The sequence below is a fragment of the Lissotriton helveticus genome, chromosome 7 (genome assembly GCF_964261635.1).
Source record: "Lissotriton helveticus chromosome 7, aLisHel1.1, whole genome shotgun sequence".
Taxonomy (NCBI): domain Eukaryota; kingdom Metazoa; phylum Chordata; class Amphibia; order Caudata; family Salamandridae; genus Lissotriton; species Lissotriton helveticus.
In genome coordinates, this window is record NC_136068.1 from 1,076,402,045 (window position 1) to 1,076,414,268 (window position 12,224).

General features: G+C 43.0%; 1 protein-coding gene across 2 annotated transcripts in view; it reads left to right on the forward strand.

Annotated features, from left to right (window-relative positions):
- SLC26A11 (solute carrier family 26 member 11) overlaps window positions 1–12,224 on the forward strand; it is a 249,507-nt gene that overhangs the window by 175,542 nt on the left and 61,741 nt on the right. For both annotated transcript variants that reach the window (XM_078654073.1, XM_078654074.1), the window contains 2 exons: window positions 6,854–6,909; window positions 9,301–9,441. In XM_078654073.1, the coding sequence (XP_078510199.1) occupies window positions 6,854–6,909; window positions 9,301–9,441 (197 nt within the window). The remainder of the gene's footprint in view (window positions 1–6,853; window positions 6,910–9,300; window positions 9,442–12,224) is intronic.

Consider the following 12,224-nt stretch of genomic DNA (forward strand, 5'->3'; position numbering starts at 1 on the left):
ATGTCAGATGCATTGCTATGGTTGGAGACAATAAGTTGCGTGTGATCTGCGTAACAGAAGATTTGGAGCCCCTGCATATGGATAGGATCTGTAAAAGAGGAGACCACTGAACCCTAAGGTGCGGTGCAGTTGGGATAATAGAACTGGTTGGGAGCAGAATGGGTTATGGACACAGACTAACATCTATTCAACAGAAATTATGCAAACCATTCTAAGAGTGAATGCCAGACACCAAAATGCGACAAGCAGTACAGGTACGTAGAATAGAGACTTATCAAAAGCTGCCAAGCGGTCCAGGAGGGCTAGGGCAGCTGAGTCTCCAGTGTCCAGGTTGGCTCCTACCTTGTCAGAAACATGTAGGGCATTGTCTTCCAGATAGTTTCACAGCTACAAGTTAATAGGTTTATCCAGAATTGTGGTTGGAAGAGGACGTTGGGCTAAAGGCAATAATCTCCCTATATATTGGGGTCTAGGGTGGTCTTTTTTTAGTAGAGGTATTACCCTTTCATGCTTACAAATTTGAGGGACTCTAGAGGTTTGTAGGGGGAGATTATTCAATCGGTGCCTCTTCCATCTGTCCCCATTTGAGGGATCCACTCAAATTGGATCAGATGGAAGCTGTACCAATTACGTGTGAGCCGGACATGACTGATGTAATTAGCATATTAGGCTCTTCTAAAGTAATGGGTGTAAATTCAGCTAGTGGGGTGCCAGACGATCAGCAGAATTTAGTTTCAAAGTCAGGAAAGTTGACGACTGGATAAAAGTGTTTATAGAGATCTTTTAGCATGAAAGAAGATTGCTAGGCTGGTACAAACATCTAGCGAATTGGGGATTGTTTGATAAGTGACTTTAGAATGTAGACAATAATTGACCATCAAAAACATTTTGTAGGGATAATTTGCAGAGATCTCGATTCTGATTGCCAAATAGGCAGAGCGGACACAACATATACCATAATGATAAGATTTAATAGCAGATCGATAAGTTATTTTAGGAGAGTTTTCATACGCAATTCTCTATTTGTTCCACTGTTTTCCACTGTTGCTTTAAGTGAAGGTTGTCAGTGTCCCAGTTCATATGGCACGTGTCTTGCGCCCCAATCAGTCACACAGTCTTAAGAGGGAATCTTTTTCCTCACAATAAACCAATGTTCATCTTATACTCCACTTTAAGCGATATTTTTATAACTGTTCCAAACTTCATCCATTTTTTTCATTCACTTCAAAGACCATGCAATTCCAAATGTTTTTCAAATGCCATCTGCATACCCATCCAGGCCTTATCAGCGACACTTTGAAATTAACAAATCATCCTGGGTATCCTCATATTTTTTAACCAAATGCATTTCGGGCTCTACAGCCCTTCATCAGGGGTAACTTAAATAATAAAAAGAACATATTAATGTACTACTCAATTCCCATAAAAACTACCCTTATCACCTGATAATTAAATGTACTCTTTGGAAAATGATTACCATAGTGTTTTACTGTGACTGATTTCAACCTAAAACTTTTGTGCGAACACGAATGCAGGAATAAACATAAGACCCCTTTCCTTCTATGAACAGAAATACTCTTCCTAGATCAAGTACTATGAAAACCGTGACTAATTCCAACCTAAAACATCTGCGTGGACAATCATGCAAAACTTATAATGAAAAACCCTTCACCTTCTGCAAACAAAAAAGCCCATGGTGAATCGAGTGCTGTTAAAACTGCCCCATAATCATCACTCACTACCAAATACGTGCTAACAAAATCTCCGTTCCATGACCAATAACATTGATCCAGCGGAAGCAGTAGGGAATTTGTTTTATACTGCAATTATCTCCAATATCATGTAATGAAACTTATTTCATCTAAGAGTTTGGGCCCATATAAACTCAATAACCACTTGCATAAATCAGTTCCTCCGATAGCACTTTAATAGAGCAAATAGGGACTTGATAATAAGAGACACAAGCTATTTCCCTCCTGAGGACCTATAATGAAGGAAAAGCCTGTCCAAAAACAATAACCAAAATATACATATGTCTAGATATTCAATAATAATGACAAACTTTGAATACTTATCAAGTTACTTTTATCTAATATTTCAAAATATGAATGGTCAATACACAAGTACATAGAAATATAAATTCTTTATTATTCTGTTATTACAGGAACATTCACAATACGAAAATACAGTTCAATGACAAATACATCACATAGTCAGTAACAGCATGAGGAAGGAGGAAGAGAGAGACAAAGAAAATTATTCATTGCAAAATCAGTATGCAATTCAGAAATTCCTACAAACCTAGATCAAAGAATACTAATGCACAGCGTGTAAAGGTCAGAAATAGCTAACCCTTCGCCAGAAAAGGTATAGCTTGAGCAACATCACCAGCCGATGAAGTGCAGGGTTTTCAGATAGTCTTGTTCAAAAAGATTGCAAGGACAGTAGCCTGCCACAGTAGCATAGAGAGTACAGCACCAAAGGTCCTCTTTGCAGAGAAAAAGCTACTTCCAAGTTATTTTCTCACAGCTATAAATATACCCCAATTGCTAGAAAGTTCTGTCCCCCTAAAGTTGTAATTTCAAATTTCACACAATTCCATTGGTCAGGCTTATGAGGTGATCATCGTCTCAATCAGTTCATCCGGATTTTGGGGTTACTGTTCTTTGTTGAAAATGAATGTCATCATCACTCTTCGGAAGCAGGAAAGAAAGTGTGATAACTTCATGTGCTCGTGCCCGCTTCCACCTCAACTTGCAACATAGTAGACACAATTATTCATAGAAAGAAATACTCTACCCGTAGGGAGGAAATTCTGGTGATATGTTAAGCACAACTAAACAAATAAATCAACCATTTTTTAAATAGTGAAGGACAAAATACATTCTTCGGTGGCCTACATTAAGGAAAGGGAACTTACTCTAACGGGGTTTGAGGCCTTCATAGAGAAAACATAATTTGGCATTTTTCTGAGGAAATAAAACACATGCATTAATATTTTGTGGAAAAGTAACACATAAAGAAATAGAAATTAAAGATTAATTATACTATTTAAATCCATAAGTATAATCTAACTTTCCCAATAATCAAACTATTAATAGGATTTTATTTTCCTCTGGTTAAAAATTACAATTTTCTGCATTTTTTATTCAATTCTCTCTCCCATAACATGTAGGAACACCTCATAGAAATTTTACATGCTTTTCAGCATGTTAAACGTTGTAGTTTCTATATTACTAAACATGTCATGTTTTTATTGCACATTCTCACGTTGTACCTTCGAATATTTTCATGTATATGAATGTTTAAAATCACACCATTAGTCATTTTTTTGTTAATAACACAGTGATGAGCAGATCTGATAAAGCAAGATTATTTAAAAAAAAATCATGCTTTATCAACCTAAAGCTAAAAAACACTATCTTTTAAGCTGTGACGGGCACCACAATCACCTCCTCCACGCTCCCTCCGACCACCATCTTGCATACTTCTTCACCTTAGCATTCCCATCTGAAATCCCACACGTGAAGACCAACTATTTTTAAACTGTCACGGAAGTGTGGCTCTACACACGTGACTCAGTGCCAGTTCAATCTATGGACCATAAAGAAATATGTTCCCCACCCCTCAGCTTTATGGTACACGCCTTATAAAAATAAGTAAACACTAATGTTATGTTATGTTAAAAATTTGTTAAAGCGCAAAACAGCTACCCCAGCAACGGGGCGTCCCGGCGCTAAACCAAGAAGGACACCTGAGGGGAAGGGGAGAAACAGCAGGAAATCTAGATCAGAGGGAACAGATGAGTTTTAGTTGCCTTACGAAAGGCAGTCAGGTTGGTCAGAGAGCGAATATGAAGTGGCAGGGAGTTCCAAAGTTTAGACCCCAAGACTTTAAAGGAGCGGCCACCCATTCTGCTGAGCCTGGCTCGAGGGACAGACACTAGGTGCTGTCCTAAGGAGCGCAAGGTGCGCTGGGGCGTGTAGGGTACCAGGAGCGGGCGTAAGAGTTCAGGACAGCCCGATCTAAGAATTTTAAAAGCAATGGTGAGGGTCTTGAATTGAATTCGAGACTCAATCGGCAGCCAATGTAATTTCCGAATGGTAGCTCTGACAGAGCACCAACCGAGGAGGCCCACCACAGCCCTTGCTGCTGAGTTTTGAACCCGTTGCAGCCGTGCTATCTCTGCTTTATTGGCGCCTAGAAATAAGACACTGGCATAATCCAGCCGAGCAAGGATGATAGGTTGGACAATAAGTTGGCGCGTTTTCGAGTCAAAAAAGCCAAGTATCGGGCTGAGACTCCTCAGCAGACCCACACAAGTAGCTGCCACTTTCTTTGTGTGCGTCTGAAAATTAAGCGAGGAGTCCAGCCAGACACCCAGATTTTTCACCACAGTTTTCGGTGAGGGGATGGGGCCAAGCAGAAAAGGCCACCAGTGTTCACTCCAGTAGCCAAGGAGCAGCACCTCCGTTTTACCAGCGTTCAGTTGTAAACAGTTGTGTAATGCGATCCACACACAAATTAATACCCTACTCATTGCAATCTACCACCCACAAAAAACAGAGTGTAAACAATATATACAATCACATGTTAAAACAGTGCAAGTAACGCATTATGTGAAAGGAATCCCAAATTCATGTGTGCATATTTTAAATGTCCTTCATAAAGTATGTTACAGTTCCTTAGGTGCAGTTCATCCATGACCACATGGGCTCCCTTCTGAATACTCGGTGTATTCCTGCTGCCTTGATAGTGATACTTCATTAATTTACTGTTTCTCTCCGTTTCTTCATTTTTTGGTCGGGGTGCAAACTGTCGGAAGGACAGAGTTTAGATGTGCAGTGAAAAAAGATGATAGGATGCACACCTCCTTGTACTCTGAATGCTTCTGACTGTTCCTAGCTGTGTTATGGCGTGCAGACTGATGCCGTGGTCTGTCCCCAAATGCCACGGAAGTATGATTCCTAGTCCATATGGCACGTGTCTTGTGTGCCAATCAGTCGCACAGCCTTAAGTAGGAATCTTTTTCCTCACAATAAACCAATGTTCATCTTATACTCCACGTTTAATTCATATTTTTATTACTGTTGCCAACTTCATCCATTTTTTTATTCACTTCAAAGGCAGCGTAATTCCACATTTTTTCAAATGCCATCTGCATGCCCATCCAGGCCTTATCAGCGACGTGTGGGAATTAACAATTCATCTTAGGTAGTCTCAAGTTGTCAGTGTACCACTAGGCAGCTAGCCCAGTTCTGCAATTTTTATTAGGTCGTTTATGTTAACCTCCCAAGAGGAGTTAATTTAACTATCAAACAAAACATCTGAGGCCGAGGGATCATTGAAACTTGAAAGAGGTGTGTTTTCTAGTGCCCATATGAGGCATTGGGGATGGATTTTAGGGCAAGATTTCCTAGTACTAGAAGATGGTACAGTGACCCCGGTGGATGTGAGGAGTTCCAGTTAAAAAGGTATAGCAAAGTGATCAAACCAGAGCAAGGGAATTGGGGTGGTAGTATAGATCATATCAGTGTTAGAAAAAATAGGGTTGAGCACATTATCTCCATAATAAGTTGGAGTCTGGACTTTTTTAGTCCAGTCAAATGCTTTAAAAGTATCTAAGAGTATAGTCGAGTCTCTGGCTGTGGGTTCTTTTAGGTGATAGTTAAAATCTCCAAGAATAATAAGCATTTCTAAGAATGTGGGTGGCCAAAGCTTCCAAAACGTTGCTATGGAAGTTGGTTTTGGGTCTGGGTGGTAATAAATTAACAGCCCTCTTCATGCAGGTAGAGGGGTTTGTGGCATAGATGTGTTGAGGCCTAAAGACTGGCCAGACTGCCTCTGGGTTTACCTGGTTGATCTCAACGTGTAACGGAAATGCCTTCTGGGATGATAGTAGTAATGTCCGAGTAAGGCGAATTGTTGAGCCACAGCCTGCATCCACACCGTGGCCACCATTTTAAGGAGCAGGACGCAGGCAACGAAGGATGGCGCCTTTTGGGTCAGGAGAGCAGGCACCACCTGGATCCATCGACTAGACCAGGTGGAAGTCAAGATCGCAGGAAAATGAGCAAAAGTAAAATAAACTGGCAGCGGAATTATTTAACACAACTAAATTGAAAAAACAAGCAAGGCCAGGCAACCTCTAAGAACAATACGCGGAAAATAAGACAACGCTAAAACAAATCATAAATAAAATGACAGTGGGGTCTTGAGGGACAAGCACCCCTCCTCCAGAGGGCTTGAGGTCCAAAGAACATAACTGGGATGAGCATGGACAATTCACACAAAGTGCTCCAAACAATCAAGTGGTTACCCTTGGCCACAGTGCAGCCACCTTTTTATAGAGCAGGATGCAGGTACAGGCAGAAAATGTGGCACATCGGGGGTGATTGGGGCTGGCACGTTCTCTGTATCAGACCATCTAAACACCTGTAGTGTGGGAACCATTTTACACTTCATACCTCAGTGTATGTCTACAGGTACTATTTCTTCATAGTTTAATATCAAACTGGCTATCAAGAGCTTAAGGAAGACATTTTGTGTTGGACCTCCAAGACCTGTGCACAATGGAATTCTGTATAGCCCTCTGTAACCATGAGCATTGGACACTGTAGCAGACTAGCACACAGGAGGCTAACACATGAGCCTGCAGGAAAGGAGAACTACAACTGGTAGCACACCCATAAAATGCACTGCAATAATTAGCAAGCATCATCATAATTCACAAACTCTAGGCAGGTACTATCCTTGGCAGTGGCACAAATGCACCATAATATGTTCACACTCTTAAGTCATTTTTTTCAATTTTCCAGAGAGTCTATAATAACTTTTCTGTGTTTTTTTTCAGGACATCAGTAAATTCTCAGACAGGAGTTTGCACACCAGCCGGGGGACTGCTAACAGGTAGGTGGCCATGCCTTCCAACTTCAATCCCTCATACATAGCAGTTGAATCAGCTTTTCACCAGTAACAAACCCAGGCCATTTACTGACGTACATGTGGAACAGTGACTTGCAAAAGATCACTTCTTGTAACCTGAGCGCAGTGATCTAAGTTGGTGTTTTATCCTGTATCCTCTAGATCACTGTTTGATTTTTTCAGCTTTGGAGTTGGATAGAGCAAAACAGAGAAGGGTGGAAAATTCATGAAATGATCTAAATCAGTAATACTTATTCTAGACACATTTCATTTGGTCATGCTTAGCTCTTCTCTGCCATTGCAGAACGCACCATCCACATAAAGTCCGCATTGGCTGCATCTTAAAAGGTTTTGTTCAGCTTGATTTGCTAACTTCACCAATCTTGCTGTGCATGCGATTCCTAATATTAAATAACAAAATATTAATTCACCGCTGAGAGACGGGAATGAGTAAAACCAACCTTATTGAAATTATGACACGTGACAACCTTGCACCGGACAGGTTTGGTTTTTCTGTGACTTGCCCTGTGGGATTTCACGCGTGCAGCACAGAAAGGCACCCGGGACTTGCATCCACCTCCCTTTCTGAAGGATGATTATTTGATGGTGGTGAAGATTTCTGCAATATCACTCCAGAGTGCTCAGTTATTCTGGTCTGGCAACTCTTCTGGCCGGAGCAGAAAAAAGCCCAATTTGTGATTTACAATACCTTTGTGCAGAGACTGCACCCAGGGCGGCAGCAAATCTCCAAGATGTGCATATTTAACAATGCGCCCTTATAAATGCAACCAAGGCGGTGAGGAAGCAGGTTTTCCTGCTGTAGGCTGCAAAGTAAAAATGAGGCTAACCACCAACTAGGGTTGCCACCTGACCTGGCCTGTTTTATACCAGCATGACCAGTATTTTAATGTCCCTACCGGTACCAAAATTAGAACAAGCATTGGCAAAACCAAAAGAACTGGCCTTAAAGGAATGTGCTGCATTGCTAGTAAGTGGTACACCCCCTTTTGTACCGCATTCTAGTAAGTAGCATGAGAATGCATCTGTATTTGTGTGGAAGTAAAGAACTGTAGAATAATATTGGTGTAGGTTTAAAGGTCAAGTTCCAGTTGTACTGTTAAGCCAGACTTACAAATCAATGTAGGTTAATGACTGCCCTCCTCCCATCTCTGCTACTGCCATAGGAAAGCAACAAAAAATATCTAATTAACTAAGACAATTTAATAGAATTCCAATGTCATATGTGGGCCACTTAACGTTCAAGCTTAGGCAGCTGGATAAATTAACAAAATAATCACAGCTATGTGGAGGGCACTGTTTTGTGTAGGCACACAACTTATCCCTAATCAAAACATGTACTCCTGGCTCCCAACATGTGGACGGAGCCAAAGCTTTCTAGTGATGCTCACATAATTGTGTGACGATGGCTGCGCTGTCAAGTCTGACCATAAAAAATAACCCAAAGCCAATATTTTCCCCTTATCAGTACATACTTTAAACAGTAAGAAGAAAACACTTTAAAATGTGTTCCACAGTTGCCCTTAAAGACCGCTGAGTGATAACCAAGTAGGAAAAGATAGAAAGGCCTTGTTAAAATTGAATATGGACAATTTCACTAGTTTTACTAAAGAATTGTATATGGGCTTTTTCAGAATATTAAACGTTGAACAGATGGCCGGTATTTTTCTCTCGGGCAGGGGGCAACCTTACCTCCAACAAATCCTTTGGGTATTTATAAACATGTACAATGATCTTCCCACATTCGCTAGACTGCTAAACGTGCAGCTAAACGTAATAGTTGTAAGTGTGAGATATGTGGTGATGAGTACTTATCATACTCCACCTTCTTATGTGTGTGTGTAAACCAAGAGATGTCTTGACATGGGAAAATACCTGCCACGCAACCTATAGGAAATAATTATATACACTGGGTATTTATGCCTTTCTTTTAATCTAGTCCAAAGTCTTTCTTCCTTGGTTATGCTGTGTCTGATTGAAGGCTGTCAGAATAAAGACACTTCTGAGGTTGGGGGCTAATGATACAGCTAAATAGGAACTTCAGAGTGACCTAAATTGTAAAAACCATTGGCACTCTGAAGCCAAATACAGCAGCTCTTGGGAAAGAATTGCATGGTGGCCATGCATAGAGAGCTTGCACACCAGCCAAGTGGTGAAGTACTAAGTGTCATGTGATTGTTCCACTGATTGAAGACATAAAGCAGGTCTTCTGGGGCGAATGGATTGGTGTGCGGTTTCAACAATACGTATTTCTGTGGTTCTATTGGTGGTGGTTTTGAGGAGACCTCCAAGTGTTTAGCTCAGATGACTTTATCCTTTTAGGGGTAACGTTAGTGTATTTTGTTCTTCTTTCCTCAGGTGCCATTGTCCTGCTCTCACTGGCGTACCTGACCCCGCTCTTTTACTACATTCCCAATGCCGCCCTTGCTGCGGTCATTATCTGCGCTGTGGCTCCCATGTTTGACGTCTCCATTTTCAAGGCGCTCTGGAAGGTCAAAAGTATGTATGCGGCAAAGTAGTGGATTTTAAACGATGCAAGAATTGAGGGGGGTCCATAACTTGAGGGGTGGCAAATGATAACCCATCTTCAAGGAGGAGTTAGGATGACTAATCCAAAACATTTGCTTATTCCTTAAAGGATCAGTACTGAAAGACATCAGATCTTTTTATGTATGGCAGGCCATTTACCGATCACTTGCAGCACAATTGGTATGGTTCCAAAAACATGGAACTGGGATTGATTGATTACTCTCCTGAGGCGGAAGCCGGGAGACAGAGCTTTAATTGTAATTACTGTACAACTTTTAAAAATCGCAGTTTTTTAATTCTCCTCACGTTCTCACTCTGAGCACCTGGTTGATCATACTCCTGAGGCGGAAGCCGGGAGATAGAACTGTAATTGTACTCACTGCAATTTTTAAAAATCGCCGCTTTCAAATCTCCTCACGCTCTCACCCCTTGAGCACTTGAACCATCCCTGCTTGGGATTCCTGCCGTCCTTCTCAGGCCGATTCACGGGCCCAGCAGGATTACACTCACCTCCTCCCCAGGCACAATCAGCGGCCGCCATCTTGGGTGAGGGTTGAGGACAGCGCTCTAGTTGCTTCGGCCGAGTTGGGGCCAGAGGACCATAAATCACGCGCAATAAGCCACCAGACCATTGATTGATTACTCTCCTGAGGCAGAAGCCGGTAACAAGAGCTTTAATTGTAATTACTGTACAACTTTTAAAAATCGCCGTTTTTTAATTCTCCTCACGTTCTCACTCTGAGCACCTGGTTGATCATACTCCTGAGGCGGAAGCCGGGAGATAGAACTGTAATTGTACTCACTGTGCAATTTTTAAAAATCGCCGCTTTCAAATCTCCTCACGCTCTCTCCCCTTGAGCACTTGAACCATCCCTGCTTGGGATTCCTGCCGTCCTTCCCGGGCCGATTCACGGGCCCAGCAGGATTACACTCACCTCCTCCCCAGGCACAATCAGCGGCCGCCATCTTGGGTGAGGGTTGAGGACAGCGCGCTAGTTGCTTCGGCCGAGTTGGGGCCAGAGGACTATAAAATGGACCACACTTCCAGTCCGCGCGCAGCGGGCGCAGCGGGCGCGCCAGAGGCAAGCCCGTCTGGGCCCGTCCGGGCACTGCCGGGCTCAGGGCGAGAATCTATGCCCTTCTCTCCCGATAGCCCCATCTGCTACTCCCGAAGTAAGCTCCTTTCTTTGAGACCACGTAAGATTAAAAACTGTCATCAGTCGCTTAAGTATGAATATACGCTTACGCATCGCGATCTCTGTAGCACAGACTCTCCTTCATCGCGGTACTATCACCCAGCTACCGCTGACTTACGTATGGCCTCACTGAACTGCAGGTCCCTCCCGAAACACTCGCTCGAGATTAATCTCCTGCTTCAAGATTATAACCTGGACATCCTGTTTCTTACAGAACCATGGCTATCCACTGACTCTGAGGCCGATATTGTCCGCGCCCTTCCCCCAGGATACCTTATCCACTCACAGCCCAGACCCTCAGGTAAAGAAGGCGGACTAGCCATTCTGTACAAAAATCACTTAACAGGCAGGATGAAGGATGGCGGAATCCCGAATTCCGAAAACTGCCATTTCCACTTCCAACTCTCCCCCATCTCTTCCCTGACAGGCCTCCTTATATATCGCCCCCCAGGGATTGTAGGTCTTTTTCCTAGCTCCCTTCTAGAGACGGTCACCGTCCTAGCCCCATCTGCCCCCAATTTCACCATTATAGGCGACTTGAATCTTCATTTTGACGACTCCTCTGACAAAGCAGCCACCGACCTGCTTCTTGACCTCTCGTCCTATGAGATCCACCTCCTGAACACAGGAGCCACACACCGCAAAGGTCATATTTTAGACCCAATACTCTCCAATATCAGGTCACTTCAAACCAGCCCTCCGTCCCCCCTCCCCTGGACAGACCACTTCCTTCTGACTTTTACCTGGCAGGTTGCCCTTAAAACGGTCCAAATGCCTTATACCTCTACTTACGACAGAATGTGGTCGAAACTCTCTGTGGAGAAGTTGTCTGACACCTTATAACGCTCTCCCCCGCCCCCTGCTTCAGACCCCTTGGTAGCCGACAACAGTTTTAAAAAGTGGCTCTCTAACGCACTGGACTTGGTCCTACCAAAAAAAACTATGCGTAAAAAACAGACCAGAATGGGCTCTGCCCCCTGGTTCACCCCTGAGCTTAGAACACTAAGGCAAGGCTGTAAAAGGCATGAGCGTATCTGGAGAAGAAATTGGGACACTGCCAATAAAAACACCTATCGCGACTCGATCAGAACATACAAAGTTGCCCTCAGAAACGCTAAAACCATTTTTTATGACAACAGAATCAAAAATGCCTCCAACTCCACGAGAGAAACTTATAAAATTATGAAAGAACTTCTGAAGATTCCTGATCCTCCGTTGCCCCAAGACCCCTCGGGGTCTAAGTGCAATAATTTAGCTACCTACTTTGATCAGAAAATAAAAAACATTCTATCCTCTCTTCCCCAAACTGAAAGCCCCTCACTGAAAGATAATGAGAATGAGAACCTGCCCACGGACACAGGCCCCCAGCTGAACACTTTCCATCAAATCTCCGAGGAGGATTTCATCAAAACTCTAACCAGTATTAAGAGTGGCTCCCCCTGCGACCCCGTTCCGATGGGCTTCCTAAAACAGGTAGCTGCCACTATTTCCACCCCGGCAACTGAGCTCATCAACCTCTCCCTCTCACAGGGCACTGTGCCTCCCAGTTGGAAAAGG